Here is a 24,156-nt window from a genome sequence, read left to right on the forward strand (position 1 = left end):
CTCAGTACAGAAATGTTTAATGGTTGAATTGTACACTGGCTCTGTGACATATCCAGAAAGGCAACTTTTCATGTTCCAAAAATAGATTTGATAGAAAGACTTACATTTTCATAAATAGGTAATGTGAAATTTCCCCAGTGCACATGGCATCCTTGGGCTGGCAATTCTGCCCGTCCAGGCCTTGCAGGGGTGAGTTTGGCTGGAGGCCCACCACTGGCAGCATCCTGGGACAGGGCAACCAATTCAATGTGCACCAGGGGCTCCCTGTAGATTTCCCCCAGTTGGGGCCTGTGTCCTTGGAGACAGACTTCCACCCAAAGAAACACAGAGCCCCTTCTTGGTACCTTTATGGGCAAGCCCTCAGTCCTTCAATCTCCTCCTGCTGCAGTCACGCTGGCCCTGCCCAGCCTCTGTGGGTACCTCCTTGCCCTCCCCAGCACCCAGCCTCCACCTGCTCCTGCTGCCCAGAGGCCCTGGGCTGCTGGCAGCCAGCCCAGCCAGCCCAGGGCAAGGAAAGCAGCTGCTTTGTTTCCTGACTCACACTTGCCTGCTTTCTGGTCCTCAAGCCCAGGGCTCCTGACAAAGGCTCAGGGGTCCTGAGGTTTCTCTGTGCACTGGAGTGGGGCAGGCGCCTCAGCAGAGGGCCAGAGCCTGGGCATTACTGTCTGCAGGCATGGCAGCAGCTTCTTCAGAGGACCCAGCTTCAGTCCAGGACTCAGGGCCCTCCCAGACCACAGAACCAGGAGTCCAAGGGGAGAACTCGTCCCTACCAGGATACTGAAGATAAGGCCTGTCACTGGGGAGGGGCCATCTCCCTTCAGAGATGTCCTCTGGGTCACTTGTGGGATTCTGTGCTGTCAATAAGAAGGCAGGTTGGCAGAGACTTGGGAGAGGAGGGTCACATTGGGCCCAGACTTGACAGTGAGTAGAGAGGTGGGCAGGCTGTGGAGGCCATTTTGAGGGCCCTGGGCCTGGCCCTCCAGACCTGCGCCTGGCAGTGGAACTGGAACCCAGAGAGTAAGAGGGCAGGGTGGTTACCAGGGCAGTGGGGAGTGCTGGGCTCAAGGAGACTTTGGTGTCTGGGCTAAATTCTGAGAGCGGGCTGCCCCTACTCAAGAGCACAGGGATGGGCCTTAGCCACACCTCTGCCTGGGGATTGTGAAAAGGGAAGTCAGGTGATCTTCCTGGTTGCTGGGTGAGCCACGAAGCCACCAGTGAAGGCTCCCTGGGCCAAAAAGGGCTTATTCAGCTCTACCCATTCTACCCTATGGCAGTGGTGCTAACCTTCCTAATGCTGCTGCTAGTGCAGCCCCAACCCAGCACAGCTCAGTGACCTCCACCAGACACGCACTCTAGGCAGGCTCTGGTTCACTTGGGCCACCCTCCACCTCACCAGAACCAGGCTCGGCTCATCCACAGGCTACCTGAAGTCTCCTAACAGAAAAGGGGCCTGTGGGTCTAGCCCTGTTTATCTCGTTCAGCACAGTACTCTCCTTAGGTTGTTAGGGAGATGCTGCAAAGCCCTGCTTCTGGCCCCATGGCCAGATATACCTAGGAAAGGGGCTGAAAGGCCAGAAAGCTTGAAAAGAGAGGCAGGGGTAGGCTACCAGCAGGAAGGGAGATGCAAGGAACAATACCTGACCCATGATTAGACTGGACTGAGCCTGACCCAAATGGCTGGGGCCCCGCGGCTGATGTGGCAGATTGGGTGTGTAGTCTATAGTGATGGGGTAGAAGGGCACAGAACTGGGCTGACTCAAAGGGCCAAGGACTCTTAGAAAAATTCCCTGGCTCAATTCCTCAGGGGTCAGTTCTTTGATCCTTGAGCTCCAAAGGAAAGCCCTGCCTCCTAAGAACCCCACTTTTCCTTCTGACCCCAGCAGGAAGCATCTGTTAAGGCAGGCAAGGGAGGTGTGAGCCGGCCAGGTCCCAGGCCACCCCGTCCTCATCTTCTTTGTTTGGAAACCGTAAGCTAGGCCAGGACCATGGGGAACTAGAGTCGCCCTGAAGTGAACTGTGGCAGGGAACTCCACGAGGCAAGACTGGCAACCACAGGGCCCTCGACCTCCACCTCTGGAACACACAAGAAGCTGCTGTTTTGTTGCTGTCACTTTTGGCACTGAGGGCTGAGCCCAGGGCCTGGCGTGTGCTCAGCAGGTGCTCCACAGGCGAGTTATCCCCTGCCCCCACAAGCTGCTGCTTTTCCCTTCCTATCTCAACCCCCAAACACACTGAGAGATTAGCTGCTTTGGCAACCTGACTGGCAAAATGTTGGGCCTCAGGCCAACAGACCGTACCCAGCTGGCCCCTGGCCATGACCCTACATTTGTGTCAGTGAAAATGAGATGCTACATGGAAAAGCAGAAAAACTCGAGAAGTCTTGGTAAGGCAGCGAACCAGGCCCAGGAAGATAAGTGCTCCAAGCTGGCAGTGAAGGGAGGAGGCTGCTTCCACCTGATGAGCTCAGGCTTCCCGGGGACAAGGCTCGACACCAGCCTGTTGGCCTAACTGATGTGCTTTTTACACTCTGGTTAGAGGCCGGAGAATGACCTGGAGGAACCTGGGGTTCCAGCCACATCCCTGGAGGGCAGCAGTCAAGGCAGGAGAAGGTAAGACCAGCACGTGGGGGCTGGGCAGCATGGCCAGACCGCTTCCCACAGCAGTCTATGCTGGAAGGCTCAGGCTAGTCCTGGAATGTGAGAGTATGGGGGAGCAGATGCTGGCTGGCAGGGTGCTCCACAACCTGCCCTAGGCCAATGGCCTTCTGCATAGGGCACCCTGCTTCTCCCTTTCTACCCAGCATCCAGGCTAGGGGTGCAGAATCCCTCTAGAGAAGCCAGTGCCCTGGAGGGCCGGCTCTGCATGGTGGGGCTTGACAGGCTGGAGACAAGGGAGGTGGGGAGGTCTTGGCCTGGCCTGCCTGCCCTGTCCCTCCAGTCAGCAGCCACAGCCCCAGTTCTCCGCAATGTCCTTGCTGTCTAGATGGATGTGGTCGGTGCTCTTCTCACTGAACATGGGGCCTCCGTGTCTCATGATGAGTTCAGTGGCCACTCTGGTGAAGGCCTCCTCCACATTGCTGGAGTCCTTGGCAGAGGTCTCAATGGCGCAGAGGATGTCGTAGTGCTCGGCCAGGCTCTGCGCCTCAGTCAGAGGAACCTCCCGGAAATCAGCAAGGTCTGACTTGTTCCCTGTGGAGAAAAGTCAGGCAGAGCATGAGAAGACCCACAGCACCAGGCCAGCGCAGTTCTCAGCTGAGCCACACCAGGAGCCAGAGAGCACGTCCCCTTCAACAGCTCCAGGTAGACACTGCTGGGCATGGTGACTCACCAGTCCTAAAACACTCCTTTGGTGGCTTTTTGTTTGTTTGATTGATTATTTGTTTTTGTTTTGTTTTGTTTCCCCCCACAAGTCAGGGTTTCTCCTTGTAGCCCTGGCTGTTCTGGAACTCACTCCGTAAATCAGGCTGGCTTCAAACTCACAGAGATCAGCCTGCCTCTGTCTCCTGAGTGCTGGGATTAAAGGCATGTGCTACCGGGCAGTGGTGGCGCATGCCTTTAATCCCAGCACTCGTGAGGCAGAGGCTGGCGGATCTCCGTGAGTTCGAGGCCAGCCTGGTCTACAAAGGGAGTTCCAGGAGCTACAGAGAAACCCTGTCTCGAAAAAACCAAAAAAAAAAAAAAAAAAGGCATGTGCTACCACTGCCTAGCTTAAAATATCCTTTCTATTTTATAACAATGTTATATGGATGGGTGTTTTGCCTACAATAGGTCTGTGAGCCAAACATATGCCTGGAGCCACAAAGACCAGAAGATATAACATCCCCTAGAAACAAAGACCAGAAGATATATAATATCCCCTAGAAACAAAAAGACCAGAAGATATAATATCCCCTAGAAACAAAAAGACCAGAAGATATAACATCCCCTAGAAACAAAGACCAGAAGATATAATATCCCCTAGAATTACTGATGGCTGTGAGCCAAAATGTAGGTGCTGGGAAAACTCAGGTCAAAACCACTGAGCCATCTCTCTAACCCCTATTTAATCTTTTTCTTTTCTTTCTTTTCTTTTCTGGAGATAGGGTCTTACTGTGTAGCTGTGGCTAGACTGAAACTCAGTATGTAGACCAGCCTGGCCATAAACTCACAGAGATCTGCTTGCTTCTGCCTCCTGAGTGCTGGGAATAAAGACAAGCTCCACCACACCCAGAATATTTATATTTTAATCATTTTTAAAAACTGTTCTCAGGCAGCAGCACCACAACAGGCAAATGATCTCTGAGTTCACACCAGCCTGGTCTACAGAGTAAGTTCCAGAACATTTAGGGTTATACAGAGAAGCCTTGTCTCAAAAAGTAAAAAAATAAAAATAGAGAGTTCTCTCTAGGTTGCCCAGGCTAGACTTGAACTGCTAATTAAAGCAATAATCCTCCCCATCAGCCTCTCGAGAGCTGGGACAAGCTCTTACACTCGGCTGGCAAGACGGCTTAGTGGGTCGAGGTGCTTGCTGTTCAACTAAGTAACCTGAGTTCAATCCCCAGTGCCTACGTGGTGGAAGGGGAAATACACTCCGTAAGTGTCCTTTGGCCTACACACTTGTGCTTTGACATGAGTATACCCATATCCACACATTAGACAGACAGACAGACAGACAGACAGACAGACAGACAGACAGACAGAGGGATTTTAGAAAGTTTAAACTCTTATTCTAGGCCAGCAGGTAAAGACACTTGTTGCCAAGTCCAGTGATCTGAATTCCATTCCCAGGACTCATTTAGTAAAAAGAGAGACCTGATGCTAACAAGTTTGTCATGTGATCTCTATACATGCACTGCAGTGCATACATGTACAAGCACACATGCTCAGACACAGACACACTAAATAAATATAATTTTAAACTGCAAAAGGAAAGTTCTTATTCTGTGGTCTCTCATCTTGTTTTTATGTGCTGGGGATAAAGTCTACTCATACATACTAGCTATGTGTTCATCCAATGAGCAGCAAACCAGCCACACTGCCTCCTCTGCGGAGAAGCAGCACTGTTGGCAGAAAGGCCATGCCTTAGAGCTAGAGGGTCTGGTCCGGAACGCACAGAGACTGCAAAGCCTACTCCAGCACACTCTTGCCTCCAAATCTCAATTTTGTCCAATTTTGAAACTGACTACAAGCTCCAGGTTCAACTTCTGGCTCTTTTCCTGGCCAGACTCCCTCCCTCCCCAGGCAGGCTTGCCCTGTACTGGAGAAGAATAAAGGCAAGGGAAGAGATAAGACCCATTCCCAGGCCCCACCGGCCACCAGCCCTAGCTCACCAATCAGCAGCTGCACAATGTTGGAGCCTGCATACTTCCTCACGTCCTCGATCCAGTGAGGCACCGACAAGAAGGTGCTCCTCTTGGTGATGTCATACGCAAGGATGGCCCCGTTGGCACTGCGGTAGTAGCTCTGCGTGATGGTTCGGAACCTCTCCTGGCCAGCCGTGTCCCAAATCTGTAGCTGAAGAAAGAGGTCGACCCAGTGACACATGTCAAAGGGATAGGAAGGGCAGCCCCACAGACCCATGCCCAGAATAGTGAGTCCGCTGGCCGAATGCTGGCCCACAGCAATGGTCTCCTGCAAGCCTCAAGAAGCCTCAGGACTGGAGCGATGGCTCAGAGGTCTGGAGGGATTGCCGTGCAATCCAAAGGGCCAGAGTTTGGCTCCTAGCACTCACCTAACAAATCTCTGCACACCCGTATCCTCAGTGCTAAGTGCAGCAGAGACTGAAGCTTGCTGGTGGTTAGCCTAACCAAGGAAACATAAGCCCCAGGTTCAGGGAGAGACCCTGTCACAAAAGGAGTAGATGGGAAGTAGTAACAGGACACCTGACTCTCCTGGCCTCTGAATATGCACATGCAAATACAAAAAAAAATTAAGAAATGAAAGAAAAGGAAGCACCTCAGAGATCCTGTATGAGGAAGAAGAGAAGAAGGGGTGTGGGGCCTCTTGTTTTACAACTCTGGGGTCCCTGAAGACAAGAGGCAATTCTGAACTGGGTCCTTCATAGACTGGCTCTCCCTCTAACCCCCGAGCTGCTGATCACTAGAATCTGCAGGTGAGGAACTGGCTCCAGGGTACAGTAAGGTCAGGCTGGCTATACATCTGGGCCTTTTCTGCTGCAAGCTCACTGGGTCCAGGCTATACAGTATTGGATTTCCTAATGATTCCACAGCTGGTGGGGAGGAGGCTGGACTGGGGCACTGGGTACCTGCTTATCTACCTTGGCCAAAACATGGGGCATAGGATCCTTCTCTGTCTATTCCTTCACTTAACAAATGCCAGTGCCCTATGGTAGGCACCCTGCTGGGCATGGCACTGGAGACGTTGCATGTACATGTGATGATCCTTGTCAGGGATAATCAAAGGACAAATGGCCACGAAATCAATAAAAGATAATGATTTTAAGATCCAAGGAAGCCAGGTGATGGTGGTGCATGCCTTTAATCCCAGCACTTGGGAGGCAGAGACAAGCGGATCTCAGTAAGTTTGAAGCCAGCCTGGCCTACAAAGCAAGTTCCAGGACAGCCCCTATTGTTACACAGAGAAAACCAAAAAATAAGAGTCTTAAAATAAATAAAGCCGGGTGGCAGTGGCGCACACCTTTAATCCCAGCACTCAGGAGGCAGAGGCAGGCAGATCTCTGTGAGTTTGAGACCAGCCTGGTCTATAAGAGCTAGTTCCAGGACAGGCTCCAAAGCTACAGAGAAACCCTGTCTCAAAAACCAACCAACAAACAGACAAACAAATTAAAAATACATAGAAATCAACAAATCCCAAACAGGATAAACAATAAATTTAGCAGATCATAATCAAACTGATAAAAAAACAAACAAACAAAAAGCAATTCATTAAATCTAGGCTTCCTGAGCTACTACATGGCAGTAGCCAGGCTTCTGTCCTGTGTGATCACTTCCTTTTTCATCCTAATGAACACCCCGTCATCACCTCCACAGAGCAGCCCTATCTACTCCATCACCCCAATTTTTCTTTCTCTTTTTGGACAGTCTTTGAGCATTATGAAAGTTGAAAGTGTTTCCACTGCACAGAGCGCATAAATCAGCCAAACTGCCAAGATTCCCTACCACGCGGACACCAGTCCCTACCACGCCGACTCCAGTCCCTACCACGCCGACACCATGCTGACACCAGTCCCTACTACTGCCACTCATGAACAGCCCAGTAAGGCTTGGTTCTGTACTCTCTCCTGGCATACCCTGCTTCTCAATCCTTCCCAGCAAGCCTTCTCAGCCTGCATCTGACCTTTAGGAGAAATTCTCCAGGCTACTGATATCTAGAGTCGTGTCCATGTGGGGCTCAGAGCACTTCAGAGTCCCAGTGAGGACAGAAATGGGCTCCCAGGGCATACATGTGCAAAAAACACAATGTCCCTCCTCTGCCACTAAGTAGGGTTAGGCAGGGGACTTCAGTCCCTTCTTTGACCTGAAATGGAAAGACTGAGAATCGGTATCCTCAGTAAGGGTGGGGCTCCTGTTCTCTTTTAAGCTCCACACTTAATGACTCCCAGTCTATGCTGGGCCACAGACCTCCAGGAACCCATGATGAAGCAGTACTGTCTGCATCATCGGGCCCCTTTTCCAGGAAGGACAGCACTACCTTTTAGCATGTAGACTCTCCTACCCATCCTTTATCACTTTAGGGTAGCTCTTCTTGATGCTCATGCTCCAGTCCTAGATAGAAGACCCTTCACGGTCCTCCCTCTCTAACAGCTCGTACCATAGAGAGCACTATCTATTTCACTCACGTATCTTGCATCAAGATGACTTTAGGAGGGCTGGAGAGATGGCTCAGAGGTTAAGAGCACTGGCTGCTCTTCCAGAGGTCCTGAGTTCAATTCCCAGCAACCACACGGTGGCTCACAACCATCTGTAATGAGATCTGGCGCCCTCCTCTGGCCTGCAGGCATACATGGAGGCAGAATGTTGTAAACATAATAAATAAATCTTTAAAAAAAAAAAAGATGACTTTAGGAGCTAGGCAGGGAGCTTGAGATACAGCAACATACACACTCACACACCACACACACATGCAACACACACACACACAGACACACACATATAGAAGCAGGTGCTTTCCAGAGATTCAAGGTTCACAGTCCCACGGGGTAAGTCACACGGCTGCAGTAAATCAATCCTGTTTATTAGGTTAAAAACAGCTCTGGAAGTTCAGTTCCAAGACCTGTGTCCTGTCCTGTCACTCCCAATGGAAAAGTAGTCTGTCCTGAGTAAGCACACAGTGGAAAGTTCCAGGCTTCTTTCTTAGAAGAGAACCTTGGAAAAGTTAGTTCTCAAGGCAAAAACGGAGATGGTCAGACTGACCCAAATACAAGTTACTGAGCTATTTTTTATGATGTCTTGGGACATGAGTCAAACAGGAGGTAGGGTTTGAGGGCTCCTCCTTACCAGCCTCCCCTCCTGTGCTGTCCTCTAGGGAAGAGCTCCGCCGCAGCTTCTGCGATTCTGCAGAACCCACGGTGTCTTATACTAACTGGTGAAAAGCAGCAGTGGCTCCAGGGGAAGTGCAGCAGGTGGGCAAGTTCACTCTGATGTCTGCCGTCCTCTCTGGGTGAGAACCGGAAGTGATGAAAGCTCTTCCAGCGCTGTGGGTCTTTCCCCCACCTCCCGTAGCCCTGGGCTGGAGCCTTTCGGCTCAAGCTAGTGATGTTGCTCTGGGCTTTAGCAGTCAAAGGCTCATGTCTCCAGATCCTAAGGTTGGAGGCTCACTGCTCTGGATTTTAATCTCCAGTGGTCACGTGGCAGCTACTGTAATCCTCAGTCTCCCCCAGCTTGTATTATACTCCTAATGAACCTCAACACTGGGAGCCTTAGCTCCTACAGCGATTGGTGTAGCAGTTCTCAGGCCAAATGTGTCCAGGACCCCTGGCCCTTAACACTTGGCAGCTTGTGGCTGGAGAGATGACTCAGAGGTTAAGAGCACTGGCTGCTCTTCCAAAGGTCCCGAGTTCAATTCCAGAAACCCCATGGGGGCACACTGCTGCCAAAGCTTCTGGTTCAGCTCTTGCCTCTTCATGTTACCACCTCAGCCCTTTCATCTGACCTAACGTCACAATGCCAGTGTTCAGTACAAGGGAGCGTCCTGTCGTAAGTGTGAAGGTGAACTGATTGCCTGGCTAATGGGCCAGAAAGGTGCTGTCCAGGGGTATCTGCACCATCATAGTGTAGCCCTTCAAACAATCCAAGGACTAGCTTTGCCTCAATCACAGGTCTCCTGCTGAGCCACCAGAGAGGCATTCCTCTTCTGTCCTGGAGTTCGCCAAGCTTGTGACAGAATGTCAAGAGTCCATCTAGTGCAAGCTGTCTGAAGCAGTCAAGATGGGGTGAAGCCTTGGGAAGTGGCACTCTGCTTGGGTAGCCAGCAGCTGCGGCTGCTGCTTAGCTTCCTCAAGGAATCCGTGCAGTCTGCACATCAGCATGGGAGCCATGAGGCCAATCAGAGTCAACTACTTGGCTAAAAATCCTCTGTTCAAGGTAGCCTGGGTACCAGGGAAAGCTTTAATAGCTGTCAAATCCTGTTAGTCCCCCAAGGAAAAGTAAACATAAAAGGATGCTTACAAAAAAGGCCACACATTACCACTGAGAATGGGTTAACAGTGCTTAACTCTATCCAACGCCCAGAGGCAAGTCCTGATCTGATAGAGAACTAGAAGGACAAGAAAAGCTGAAACCACTGGCCTGGGGACATCAACTGGAGGCAAATACAGAGGGGTTGAAAGGAGCCAATATCCAGAGGGATGCTGAAGGCCTCTGTGCCCAGAATTCCTCCCACTCCCTCAACATGATTAGTCGGGGTGCAGCATCAGGAGGAACTTTAGTCCTGCGCTATAATGTGGCTCCTGCAGGGGAGATCTGTGGCAATGCAAAGTAGCATCAGCCCATGTGACAGGATGGCCACGCCAGCTTTCTGCAGGTTTCCTCATCACACTCTGGACAGCATCAGCCCATCTCACAGCCACACTAACAGAACGGGTCCATGATGCTTTGAATCCAGACAGGCAGAGCTCAGCAGGATGTCCAGAGGTGTCAGCATTTCCTGTCACCCCAAGATCAATCTTTCAGGTTTTCACATATCCAGCTGGCTTCAAGCCCTCTATGTAGCCAAAAAGGACCCTGAACTTCTCATCCTCCTGTCTCCATCTTCTGAGTACTGGGATTGCAGGCCTGTGCCACCATCCATGCATGCAGGGCACACTCTACCAACTGAGCCACATGCCCCACCACCAGATTACTCTACATCTACAGTGTCACAGGAGAGAAGCTGTGGCCATGGTATCCCAAACCCCCACTGTGTGCAAGGCTCCCACAACATATGGAAATCTTTTTCACTAAATCTCCTCAGTGAGTTACATCTCCCATAAGAATCAAACCCTTGCCTGAATGTCCTTGGTGTGTTTGCCTTTGGCAAACAAGCCCTGCCTCGGTTGCTTACAAAGGGCTCACTGCTCTCAATACCCCTTCTTCCCTTCCTGAAAGCTCAGAACACTCACCTACTTCTATCACAGGGTTGCAGCACCGAGGGGTGAGCCTGGACCACAGGACCCCTCCCAGGCACCTGGCCCAGTTCAGGTGGGTACCATGGGACCAGGACAGCCCCCAATAGTGTGGTTGTGCCTACCAGGAGAGTCTTTTGTGACAAGAACAGTAATCTTAGAGTCCAGGCCACAAGTTCTGTCCCTCCATGACCCTCAGGGCCTCCTCCACAGTTAAGTCTCTAAGCTCAAGATCCCTCTACCACCAGGTAAAATGACTGTTTTGTTTCTTTCTTTTTAAATAGGGGAGACTGAGCTAGGACCTTGTGCACACAAAGCAAACTGCTCTAGCACTGAGCTGCATTCCCAGTTTCAGACCTTCTGATTTTTCTAGACTTCCTCAGTCAGATGCACAGCATCACAGGTTCAACTCTCCCACCCCTTCTCCACCCTCCCTGTGCCCTGCTACTTTGGTAATGAGAAAGTAGCCCTAGCTTGGGACCTCAGCTCAGCCTTGGGCCCTCCCATCCTCCTCTACTCAGTCAAGACATCGGCTGGCAGAACACAGTGCCAGGCAGCCTCCTGACCACTTCGTTTCCTGCTGCCCTCAGAACACAGTGGACAAAGACGCCAACAGAAAGGGCCTGGCCCGGGAGCGAGCCACGGTCTCTCCCCACTCTCAAGTTGTGCCCACGCCTCTTACAGTGTTTCCAGGGTCTGGCATCCATATGGCCATGGCATCTGAAGCCCCTTCTGTCCACCTTCCTGTCTCCATGACCCTGGACAAGGTAGACTGCTGCCTCCTCTGGGCTCATCCAAGCATGCAACATAATCCCTGCATGCCCGCGACAGCTATGGCCACCATGGGCCCTGCTCGAGCCTGGCTCAGACCCTCCTGTCACCACACTGACAACGTTAAGAGCATTACATGCCGGGTGTGAGACGAGGCCTGAAGAACACAGACTGATTCTGCTGTATCTCTTCCTCTTCGGGGCCTGGACACCGAGAGAAGGCAGGTACTGTGGAACCAGGAGCAAACTATGAGCCAGGCCCAGGAAAGTTGTTCGCAGCTGAAGTCCCAGACTCTGCAACAAGCGCAGTGAGTTCGCGGAGCACCTGCCAGGTTCCACGTGTTCTCCCCATCAGTTAGTTGTATTTCAACCAGTCTGCAGAAAGCTGGGAAACCTTCCTTTCCCTTCAGTACTCGGAATGGGACCCTGGGCCTTGAACAAGCCAAGCACAGACTCTACCAAGTGAGCTACCACAGCCAAGGCCCGGGTTCTGGATATAACAAGAATCAAAGTCAGAACTACTGAGTTAGTTTATATGGAAGCATTTACCCTGGCACTTAAATAATAAAGTTATTCTTCTGTGTGGTTTCTTCCATGTAGTTCAGATTTTCATGTACTTCCTCAAATTTTTATTTTTTCTACATATGTCACCTAAATACAAACACAGAAGATGTTAACAAGTCATAGCTACCAAACTGATGTCTGTTCTGACAACTGTAATTTATTGGTTTTGGCCATGAAATTAATATATATAAGAAGAAAAAAAATCAGTTTTCATTGAGACTATACAAAGAATGTTTCTGACTTTAAGAATATTGCACTGGGTGGATCTCTGAGTTTAAGGCCAGCCTGATCTACAAAGCCAATTCCAGGACAGCCAGGGTTACATAGAGACTAAATAAATAATATTGTGCTGGAAATTTAGGTCAGTGGTAGAGTGCTTGCTTCATATGCATGGAGCCCTATGTTAATTCTCAGCAAAATTAATTTTTTTCTGGTTTTTCAAGACAGGGTTTCTCTATAGCTTTTAAATTTTAAAAAAGTAATTTGGAGGCAGGACGGTAGTGGCACACACCTTTAATTCCATAGCACTTGGGAGGCAGAGGCAGGTAGATCTCTGTGAGTTCGAGACCAGCCTGGTCTACAGAGCTAGTTCCAGGACAGGCTCCAAAGCTACACAGAAACCCTATCCCGGCAGTAGTGGCCCACATCTTTAATCCCAGCACTCAGGAGGCAGAGGCAGGTGGATCTGTGAGTCTGAGGTCAGTCTGGTCTACGGAGCAAGTTCCAGGGCAGTCAAGGAACCCTGTCTCAGAAAATAGATAGATGGATAGAGATAGATAGATAGATAGATAGATAGATAGATAGATAGATAGATAGATACATAGATAGATACATAGATAGATACATAGATAGATACATAGATAGATACATAGATAGATACATAGATAGACGGATGGACGGGCGGATGACAGATGGATGGATGGAATTTGGGAGCTGGTAGAAGCGCTTATGTTTACTTATGTTAGGTCTTGGGTCTGTTCCTTTGCACCAAAATCTCACCCAGTTTCTACACTCCTCGACCACAGCCATGGCAATCAAGTTGTCGTTTAGTGTGAAATGGCAAGACCTCCCAAGAGTCAGTTCAGCATCCTCATAGACCAGGGACTCCCCTTTACGCTGAAGTTTGAAAATTAGGTATCCCCAAAAACCCACGTGTTAAATAACTGGTGACCGCCTGTGCACTAAAGGTAGGAAGTTGAACTTTTAGAAAATGAAACCTGGTAGAAGGAAGGAGGATCATTGGGGACATGATTTGGAAGGTGTATTGAGATCTCTCTTTCTCAAGTCTTCTGTGACTCCTGCTCCCAGATACACTGTTTGCCAGCCAAGGAAAATACAAAAGTCTCCTTTTATGTTGATTTATTTAGACATTCTACTAGCAACAAAAAACAAACCAATGCCTGTGGACTGAAGGCCCAACTGGTAGGTCTCAGGTCAAGATGTCCTCAGTCCCCTTAAAAAGCAGCCACTTCAAAATTAAAATGGGCTGGAGAGGTGACCCAGTGTTAAGAGCACTGGCTGCTTGGCCAGGTTCAATTCCCAGCACCCACAATGCTGCTCTTAACTGTCTGTTAACTCTTCCATGGACTATAACAGTTTCTAGCTTCTGCAGACACCAGGCATGCACATGTTACACATACATGCAGGTAAACATTTACACATGGAGAACAAAAATATAAAAAATATATTAAATATAAAAAAAAGTCAGGCATGGTGGTGCACACCTTTAATCCCAAAATTAGGAAGGTGGAGGCAGGTGGATCTATCTCTGTGAGTTCAAGACCAGCCTGGTCCTCGATAGCCATTGTTACATAATAGTGACACTGTCTCAAAAAAAAGGAAGGAATGAAGGAAGGAAGGAAGGAAGGAAGGAAGGAAGGAAGGAAGGAAGGAAGGAAGGAAGGAGAGAAAGAGTATGAAATACATCAGCCCACCACATGTCAGACTTGTCTTCAGGACCCAGGTGTGCCCGCTAATGTAACATGGCTTTTTTTCACTTTTTACAGTGCTGGGAATGGAACAAAGGCAAGCGTACTGGGCAAGCGAACACTCTGGCAATGAGCTATACTTACCCCTAGAACTGGTTTTGTTTGTTTGGTGGGTTGTTTTGGTTTCTTGTTTATTTTTTATTACATTTTATTTATTCTTGTGTACAGGAAAGGGATGTGCATCCGGAGGTCAGGGCAACTTTTGGGAATAAATTCTTCCCTCCATGGAGTGGATCCTAGAGACCAAACTCAGGTCATCAGGGCATGGGGGCAAGCACCTTTAATCTCTGAGCCATCCCACAGACTCCCATTGGTTGGTTTTTGAGACAGGGTCTCACTAAGTTGCCCAGGCAGGCTCTGAACTTGCAACCCTCTTTTCTAAGGCTTATGAATAGCTGAGATCGCAGGCTTGTACAATCAGTCCTGAAAAGTATCCATTCTCAGGTTTTTGGGGTTTTTTGTTGTTGTTGTTTTGTTGTTGCTGTTGTTTTCGAGACAGGGTTTCTCTGTGTAACAGCCCTAGCTGTCCTGGCCAGGCTGGCCTCGAACTCACAGAGATCTGCCTGCCCCTGACTCCCAAATGCTGGGATTCAAAGTGCATTACCACCAGCTGGCTCTCAGAGGTTTTTACATGTGTTCATGATCACAGTGATGCCATCCTAAATACGGACTGCTAAAACAGCTACAATGACCCATGCCTTTAATCCCAGTCACTTAGGGGCCGAAACAGAACAATCCTTGAGCACAGTACCAAGGCAAGCCAAGCTAGTCGACATAGATCCTGTCTCAAAAATAAAGCAGGCCACGGTAGCATAAACCTTTAATCCAGCATTCTTTAGGCAGAAGCAGTTTGATCTCTGTGAGTACCAGGCTTTACACAGGCCACCCAGGACTGCATAATAAACTCCTGTCTCAAAAACAGCAACAAAACTATGTGTGTGTGTTATATGTAGAGATATATAACAGATATAGTTAGATAGAATTATATATGTGTGTACATACATAAAATTAGAGTAAAAACAAATATAGATGTGACTGGGAAGTATAGCAACATGACTGACTTTTTGACATCACAACCTAGAACTTAAATGTTCTGATGGGTGCTATTCCTTTCAGGGTTGGCTCCTTGAATGTTCAATCAGCAGTGACATTCTACATCCAGAATCTTTTTGTAACCTGCAACTTCCTCTTTTGGCAGGTTTTCAGGGGTGGACCTGGTGGTTTAAGAAGAGCTACAGGCCACTAGGGCCTGCTACTGTATTAGCAGCTCTTTGATCCAAAATGAAGTGATGGAGGTGGGTCTTGTATCTTATCTGTTGCTTTCATTGATTAATAATAAAGAAACTGCCTCGGCCCTCATAGGACAGAAAATTAGGTAGGTGGAGTAAACAGAAGAGAATGATGGGAAAAAGAAGCTGAATCAGAGAGTCGCCATGATTCTCCCACTCCAGACAGACACAGGTTAAGATCCTCCCTGGTAAGCCAGCTCATGGGCTACACAGAATATTAGAAATGGGTTAGAACAATATGTAAGAGCTAACCAATAAGAAACTGGAACTAGCCGGGCCAGGCAGTGTTTGAAAGAATACAGTTTCTGTGTAATTATTTCTGGGCATAACCTAGCCATGCAGGCGGCCGGGTGCCGGGGACGCAGCCCTGCCGCTCCTTCAACAATGAAGCCTGATGCCATTACAGTGATTCACATCAGCATAGGGAGGCTGAAACAGGAAGATCACAACATTGAGGTCGGTCCAAGCTACAGAGTAAATTCTGAGTCTGTCAGTCCTACGTAACAAAAATAAAATCAAATTTAAAAAAAAAAAAAAAAGAGGGCTGAACATACAGCTCGATGGTAAAGCCTTTACCTATCATGCGCTGGGCCTTGGGTTCAATCTTCAGCACTGTAAATAAAGAACCTCATCTCAAACATCACACTGAGTGTTGGCTCTCTTTTTCCATCCAGGAAGGGGAGGTCTTCAAGACAAAGTGAGACAATTGAGGGGAGAAGAGGCCAGGCATGGGCAAGCAAGCTTGTGATCCCAGCTCTTCAGACAAGAGGACTGCTCCCAACCTAGAGCAGCCCTGGGCTGTACAGCAACCACAGGCCAGCCAGGGTTACACGAGACCCTGTCTCCTACAATGACAACAGAAAAGGGAAGATATTAAATGGTATCTAAGAAGCCGTGAATGGCAAAGGTTCTTACTCAAGAACTCACAGCAGGGTAGAGGTTCCTTATCTAGCATGGTTCGGTTGGTTTCAGTCACAACGTGAATAAAGCATTTGTATTGGAACATTAGCCTAGAAGACAAGTTTTCTTTCTTATTCACAGTGGTCATTTCCAACGCTGCCCAATTCATTTGAATTAACAAGGATTTGTTTATAACAGCACCCAGTATTACAACGTTGAAACTGCTAACTAAAATGTACAATGCAAATGACTTATGAGAAGCAGATTTCATTGTTTAATTTTATTGCTTGTTTTTTGTTTTTGTTTTCTGGGGTTTTTTTCTTTTGGTTTTTCGAGACAGGGTTTTCTGTGTAGCTTTGGAGCCTATCCTGGAACTCGCTCTGTAGACCAGGTTTGGCCTCAAACTCAGAGATCCGCCTGCCTCTCCTCCTGAATGCTAGGATTAAAGGCGTGTGCCACCACCACCCAACCAGCTTATTTTTTTAATTTTTAATAACACTTATTTGGGGGAAGAGGAGCACAGATGTGCCACCCAACAAGTGTGGGAATCAGAGGACACCTTTCAGGAGCTGATTATCTCCTACTATGTGGGTCCAGGGACTGAACTCAGGCTGTCTGCCTTGGCAGCTAGCACACTGCCCCCTGACCCACCTCGCTGGCCCCCATGACTAGATTTACACTGATCCCCACCTCCCTCGCTTGTTGGATGTGCTTGCTGCCAGTGGTGGAGGGCACAACACTACATAGTCAGAAAAACTCCTGACAAGGAACGGAAAGGCTATGACCTAGTTCAAAATTTGCCACATCCAGGCCACCTTTCCCGCTTCCTATGGTGGAGACATCTCCCACACGAGATGCAAAGATCAGCTGGAGGGATGACTGAGAAGAGTATGATCAGCTGAGAGGCACAAATGCAAGCACTGCTCCTCCCGCTTCGGACTTCTGAACATGTCTCAGGCCAAGTACCCAAAGAAACCACGGAGGAGCCAGATGCCATAGCTGATGTATCTGATGCCCAAAATACAAGCACTGGGGAGGTAGAGGCAGAAGAAGCACAGGTTCAAGGTCATTCTGGGCAACAAATTAAGACTTTTATCAAAATAACAAAAGGGAAGGGAAAGAGAAAGAGGCAGGGAGGTCAAGTGGGCTGGAAGCCCACCCTCCCGCCTCCTCCTGCCACTTCCTCTCTCAGGTACTTACGAACTGTCACTTCCCATTCTGCTGACAATCCACGAGGGTGAAAGCTACACAGGCATCTTAGAGAACAGACAGTTAGAAGAGGTGCCATTGTACGGCCACGGTAATATGTGCTAGGCTGAGGGTTAGCCTGCCTCTGTGAGTCCAGAGCTAGCCCTCTCCCCTTCTCTACACAAGCACTGCCCGAGGATGGTAAGAATCCTCAGGAGGCGAGGTTTAGTTTACAATGAGGATGGTGACCACTGGTATCAAGAACAGATTTCTTCAGACAATCACCGTGACCCAGAACATCTCTTATCTAACAGTCCTTCTGCTATTTCTGAGCAGAACCAAAAAGTCAAATTGATTTTATCCAAATAGGAAGTGTGCAGATGAAAAGCCAGGTCTTAGACTGAAAGAACTAGGGAAGCAAACAAAGAAATCTGGGTTTGTGTAGTTTAGTAGAAGAAGAGTACCTGTCTATAGTGCGTGTGCCATGGATTCCACCACCGGCACTGAAACACACACACTTTTAATCCCTCCCTAGTGCTACTTTGGAAGTAACAGCAGCAGCTAGGAAAACAAAGTACATTTATGAGGCCAAGAACAGTTTGAGTCAAGGACAAAGAGCTGAAGTCCTGGTCCAAAGGCACAGATCCCATGAAGAAAAATGGTGGAAGCCGGGCAGTGGCATACTCTAAACCCAGTACTCAGGAGGCAGAGGCAGGTGGATGGATCTCTGTGAAAAACCAAGAGAGAGAGACAGAGACAGAGACAGAGAGAGAGAGAGACAGACAGACAGACAGACAGACAGACAGAGACAGACAGACAGACAGAGACAGACAGAGAGAGAAAGATTGATTGATTATGGGGCAGTGTCTCCACCAAGTGGCCAGGAGACCTGATGAAGCCATGGAAATCCTCACCAGGCTCCCTGTACTAGGCCTGTGTGCCTAGTGATCTGCAAAGCCAAGTTTACAGAACAGGCCTTTGTGTTGCCCACATAAAGGAGGGAAGAAGCAGTGAGAATGGACTCAGGGTGGCAGAGAACAGCAAGAGCTGGAGGAGAAGCTTCCCACCCCAGTCATCTAGAGGAACATGGCAGCAAAGGCAACAATTAAACAAACCTTTCTGCTTGCTTACATTATACTTTTTGGCTTTATTATAATATATTTGGGGGAATAAAAAAGAAATGTGTAGTACTAATTGTTTTGTTTATGGGGATCAGAGTAGCTTGGGGGCCAAAATGGTAAGGAAAACTTCCCTGAGTATCCTTTAGGTCTTTGACATTTTGCAATTTGAACCACATGAATAGATCACCTATTCAAAAAATAAAAGAGAAAAAAGCAAGGAAGGGCCAGCAAGATGGCTCAGTGAATAAAGGTGCTAGCTGCCAAGCCTGGTAACCTGAGTTCAATTTGCAGAACCCACATAGTCAAAGGAGGGACTAGAACAAGAGCTTACTGCTGCACAAGTGCATGCATACACATACCTTAATAATAATAATAATAATAAACTTTTAAAACATAATTTTTTAAAAGCCAGGGAAATCTGAAATGCTTTCAAGCATATCGAGTTTTTCAATAACCACCCAAGCAGGTACATCATTAGTCATTAGTCCCATTTCAGAGATGAAGAAGCCTGAGGCCCCAAGAAAGAACTCAAAGTGAAGGACTGAAGTAATAATGCCCAAGCTTTCAGACTCGAGGCCTGTGTTCTTATATTCAGACTCTCCAATCAGAAAGACACGCGCTACATCCCGTCTCAGGCCAACAGGACACTTCAAATAACCATTTACAAAGGCAGCAGCTTGTGTGATCTGACTGGGCTATTTTTTTTTAATTTATTGTCTGTCTATATATGACATGTATATATCAAACATGCATACATATACAAGTGTACACATTTGCTATGACATGTGTGTGGAGGTCAGGGATCAACTTTCAGGAGTCAGTTCTCACCCTCTACCCTGAGTTCTGGAATCAAACTTAGGCAGCCAGGACTTCTACTTGCTGAATCATCTGACCGCCCCTGGAGTGGGGCGATCTCAGTGTCCCTATTAGCTGATAAACACCCTGAAATATTCTGGTGTCAACTCTTATTATTAAAAACATTTATAAGATTCCTAAGTATAAAAACTGGTTGTGGTGTTACACACCTGTGGTCCCAGCACTTGGGAAATAGAGGCAAGAGGATCAAGAGGTCAGGGGTATCCTTGGCTGCATAGTGAGTTTGAGGCCAGCCTAGACTACGTGAAGCACTATCCTGGAAAAAAAAAAGAAAGAAAGAAAAAGAAAACAACAAAGAGCCGGTCGGTGGTGGTACATGCCTTTAATCCCAGCACTCTGTGAGTTCGAGGCCAGCCTGGTCTACAGAGTGAGTTCCAGAACAGGCTCCAAGGCTACAGAGAAACCGTGTCTTGAAAGAAAGAAAGAAAGAAAGAAAGAAAGAAAGAAAGAAAGAAAGAAAGGAAGGAAGGAAGGAAGGAAGGAAGGAAGGAAGGAAGGAAGGAAGGAAGGAAGGAAGGAAGGAAGGAAAGAAACAGAGGGAGGGGAAAATCCCAAGAGTGTACTCTGTTCTCAGTGAGTGCAATGGTTCATTGGGCTCATGGGCTTCAGAACTTTGGGGCCACCTTTCCAGGTGCAGAAGAAATCAGAAAGTGGGCACTAAACCCAGAAGCCAGTCAAATCCAGAGTTCAAATGCTGGTTTTGCCCCTGAGTTACTGGAGACTTCGGGTAAGCCAGCTACTTCACTTTTCCTGAGTTACTGGAGACTTCGGGTAATGTCAGCTACTTCACTGTTCCTGGCTTCCCCTTCCTCTATAAACATTAACCAGTAAACAGGCATACAGTGAACAGCATGTCTGACTCCGGCCAGCTGGATCTCTGTGTCCTTAAGGAGCTTATCTTCAACAGGAAGAGACAAACAACCTGGGTGAGTTCACATCTAGGTGAGTGCTACAGGCAGAGACAACAGGGGGGAAAGGCCTGGGAGGTCAGGGGAGGAGGGGGGGGAGCACTCACAGCAAAACCTGGTAATAAAATATCAGTTATAGGGCTGGAGAGATGGCTCAGTGGTTAAGAGCATTGCCTGCTCCTCCAAAGGTCCTGAGTTCAATTCCCAGCAACCACATGGTGGCTCACAACCATCTATAATGAGATCTGGTGCCCTCTTCTAGCATACAAACATACATGGAAGGAATGTTGTATACATAATAAATAAATAAATCTTTAAAAAAAATTTAAAAAAAATATCAGTTATACAGGGCTCTCAGAGCTCAGTATGAGAGAAGGGGGAAAGATGCAAAGGTGGTGGCAGGAACAATCTGGGCCTCTCCGAGAAGAGGGCAGGGCTGGAGACATACAGGCCCATCTCGTCAACTAGGATAGTACAGTGGAAAATGACTACAGAAAAAAAGAACTTGATTGGATCTGCTACTTTCAAAGGTCCATTTTGGCAGAATTCTTTAAACAAATAAGTAAAATTGAAACACAGAACTGAATAAAAAATGGTTTTGCTCTGACAACTAAAACACAAAACGGAATAAGATGGTTTTGTTCTGACCTGTTGGAAAGTAAAGCTTCTGCCTTCTTGGCCTTCACTTCAGGGTATTTCCAACCTCTGAAGAGCTGGAACAGCAGGTGGCCTGTCTCTAGGGTTCCCCAAACTCTTACAAAGCCCAGATCAGGTGGGAGGCAGGCTTACTGGTAGAGTTTACACACTTAGCCGCAGCACCACAAAAAGAATTAACTGTAACAATGCCCTCTAGTCTATAGAATACACCCATTAAACAGCTGCCTCACCAGAGCTTCTGGAAAGGACAAGCAGCTCACATACACAGCTCTGCCACTCACAGGCCCACCAGACTGCCTCCTAAGAGGAAATTCTGGAGTGACCATAAGGAAAAGAGATAGCAAACTGCACGGTCCTGTATTGCATAACCTAAGTTCAAGTGCACAGTCCAGCCAGCGCTGCACTGGGTGACGGGTTATCTCCACAGGTAAACAGGAATACTGCCCCCTCCCTGACCAGTCAGCATGGGGATCCACACACCAGGCCCAGGCCAACAGCTTTCCAGAAGGGAATGTCTCCTTCTGCTTTCTGTTCTCCACACTGCACTTTGAATGTTGACTGCTGGCATTATCAAAGGGCGCAAACTTGACTATGGACAGACTCCACCCATGTGGGCCCTTCCCTGGCCACCTGCTCCAAAGGGATGGCCCAGAACAACGAAAGTGCCTGCCTGCACCTGGTCCTTTTTCACCTCACAGAAAAACAGACCGAAACCTTGCAGGAAAATCTCTAGAGGCACATAAAAATGACTGCAGACTTTCCTCTTTCTACGAGATGGGACAGGAGAGAGACAACACCCAGAAATTATCCCAACTTTATAGAAACAAAGAGCTAAGTATCCCAGCCAAGGGCAACAGAGGGCAGGCCTACAGCCACCCAAATAAACAGAGGCACAGCAGCAACAGGGTCAAAAAAGACTCTCATCCCCGGGCTTCACTTCCTGAAAAAAAAAAAAAAAAAAAAAAAAAAAGGCAGCCCCCACCCAGTACTCTTTAAAGAAGTCTTGAAGATCCTTGTGAAGCTGAAACCATGAAAAATGGCAAAGGGTTTCTGTCGGGTGCGAGTCGGGCAAGTTACCGAGCGCTTGTGTGTGCAAGAACAAAGCTGTGTCCTGTCCAGGATGCTACTGATGGGGAAGGCAGCCACCTAGGTTAAGAAACTGATTTCATTCATCCCAAATATTATTTATCACATCACTGCCAGGACATTGTGGCAACCACATCCTGCTGTTTCTGCTGGGGTCATTGCCAAAGTTTGGTTCTCTCCCCCACCTTCCGGTATCTGTGAAGTTTTCAGTTTCTAGCAAACCCCAGCTGGGGAGGCCCCCACCCCCACCCGGCGCTGGCCCTGGTGGAGTCGAGTTCCACCACCAGGTCCATAAAAGAGACTGCAGGGAGGCGTGGCCACGGAGGAAAATTCTGACAAAAAACTTTTGGCCCTCCGGTTCTAGCAGCCACTACTTCCTGATCCCTCCCGGTCACGGGGATGTCGTTAATCTGGCTGAGTGCTCCCCAGAGGGCCACGCAGGGAAGGGTCTGTCCGCTCACGGACCGGCCTGCAGGTTGCCTTCCACCGCAAGTTACTCTGGAGGAGTCCCCGTGCCGTGAGCACGGGAGCAGGCTTCCTCCTCCAGGCTCTAGCCGCCTACTGTCACCGCTCCCAGAGCCCAAGGCGGTGCTTTCGGACCTGAACCCAGTGAGGACATCAAGGCCCAGAACCGTTCCCAAAGAAGGGGAAGCTGAAGGACTGGCCAGGAACCGCCCGCCCAGGGCAAAGCAGCGGCCCGCGCCGCCTCCCACCTTGACCCGCTTGCCCTGGATCTCCAGCGTCTTCATGGTGAAGTCGACGCCGATGGTGCTGCCCTGACGCGCGGAGAAGGCGCCGGTCTTGAAGCGCTGCACCACGCACGTCTTGCCCACGCTCGCGTCGCCCACCAACACCAGCTTGAACAGGAAATCGTAGTGCTCGTCCTGATCCCCCGGGCCCGGGCCCGCCATGGCTCCGCGGGAGACCTGAGACGCAGGGGCCCGGTTTGGGCTTACGACAGTCACGGGCCGAGGTCCGTACGCCCCAGCCGGCCGGCCGCCTGACTACGTGGAGCCGCCGCAGCACCTGAAAGAGCTGTGCGGCTGACCGATCGACGGCCCCGCCCCGCCCCGGAGCCCCGCGGACTCGGCTCCACCCGGAGCGCAGCCCGGCCCTAGGCAGAGCTCTCCCAGCCGTCGGTGCTGAGGCCGGCCCAGGGCTACCTCAGGCCCGCTTGGGCGCCGCCTTCGGGGCGGAGCGAGCCTCCCTGCTTCCCCAGCACCGCCCATCTCCGCCGCTCAGTGTCTGGGTCCCGCCCCCAGCACCGCCCAGATGCCCCCTCCTGTAGCCAATGCCTCCTATCCTGTCGGTAGGGTCCCGACTCTCCCTCACAACACCCCTCGAAGCTTCTCACCTCCCTGGCTCTTCCCGGAGCAGCGCCCGCACCCCACCACGGTCAACACCTCCGACCCTTCTCTCAACATCACCCTGATCCCGCCCTCAGCACCGTTCTTTCTCACTTCTCAGCACCTCAGTAACCAGGGGCATGAACATCGTGCGGATCCGATCCGTGGTCAACAGCTCCCTGATCCTCCACTTGGCCCTGACCTCGCCCTTAACACCTCTTACCCCGCCTTGGTTGGTGATTCCAACCCGCCTTAGCTTGGTCCTCGCCTTTGGCACAGCATCCAAGACGGAAATCCGCCCACACCTCTTCATTGCCCTCCAGCTAACTCCTCCCTAATCCCCCCCCTCGGCTCTTGGCCCCTCCTCAGCCCGGTCTCAGTATGTGCCCCCTCGCAGTCTTTGGCCCCTACTAGTCCACAGCTGCCTGCTATGGCCAGTCCATCCCTACCTAACCTCCTGCCCAACTCAGCCGGGACAAACGTCCAGCTCGCACTGGCCTGCCTCTGTCCTTCGCCTGGCTTGCACCCAGTCAGGAGCAGGCATGAGGTCTCCATAGCATAGTTCTGGGGTAGGACTGACAATGAAGGGCTGTGGCAGAACCACCTCCGTGTTCCCACTTCCGAAATGCTAAAGCCCCAGTAATTCGCAGCAAAGGCAACCTCCATTAGGTCAAAAATGAAGAGGAAATGAAAATTCTTGAGGGCAGAATAACCCAGAATCCCATTTGGAGAATGACAGGCCAGACAGCCTAGGAATACAGTCCAGATTGCAACCAAAACACACCTGCACCCAAAAAGAAGTACAAGGAAAACGTGTGGGCCAACCAGCTCCTAGGTTTGGCCTGGAAATCCAGAGGTCGGGACCCAAATGTCTGTAAGCAGTCTCAACTAGATCAAACAGGC

General features: G+C 49.4%; 1 protein-coding gene across 1 annotated transcript; it reads right to left on the reverse strand.

Annotated features, from left to right (window-relative positions):
• Rab43 (RAB43, member RAS oncogene family) lies at nucleotides 1-23,079 on the reverse strand. The gene is made up of 3 exons (XM_050165437.1): nucleotides 22,621-23,079; nucleotides 5,309-5,492; nucleotides 1-3,188 (listed from the first exon to the last, which is right to left on the reverse strand). The coding sequence occupies exons 1-3, from the start codon at nucleotides 22,816-22,818 to the stop codon at nucleotides 2,938-2,940; spliced, it is 633 nt and encodes a 210-aa protein (XP_050021394.1). The 5' UTR covers nucleotides 22,819-23,079; the 3' UTR covers nucleotides 1-2,937.
• Between the last annotated feature and the right edge of the window lie 1,077 nt (nucleotides 23,080-24,156).

This window comes from Alexandromys fortis, unplaced genomic scaffold (assembly GCF_014885135.2).
Source record: "Alexandromys fortis isolate MF-2015 unplaced genomic scaffold, M_Fortis_MF-2015_v1.1 scaffold_158, whole genome shotgun sequence".
Lineage (NCBI taxonomy): Eukaryota > Metazoa > Chordata > Mammalia > Rodentia > Cricetidae > Alexandromys > Alexandromys fortis.

Excerpts from the sequence above, each read along its gene's own strand:
- Rab43 (XM_050165437.1), bottom strand. The coding sequence starts at position 22,818 with ATGGCGGGCCCGGGCCCGGGGGATCAGGACGAGCACTACGATTTCCTG. Across the intron at positions 5,493-22,620 it reads TCCAGGGCAAGCGGGTCAAG|CTACAGATTTGGGACACGGC; the intron begins GTGGGAGGCGGC and ends CTCTTTCTTCAG. Across the intron at positions 3,189-5,308 it reads CATTGTGCAGCTGCTGATTG|GGAACAAGTCAGACCTTGCT; the intron begins GTGAGCTAGGGC and ends TTTTCTCCACAG.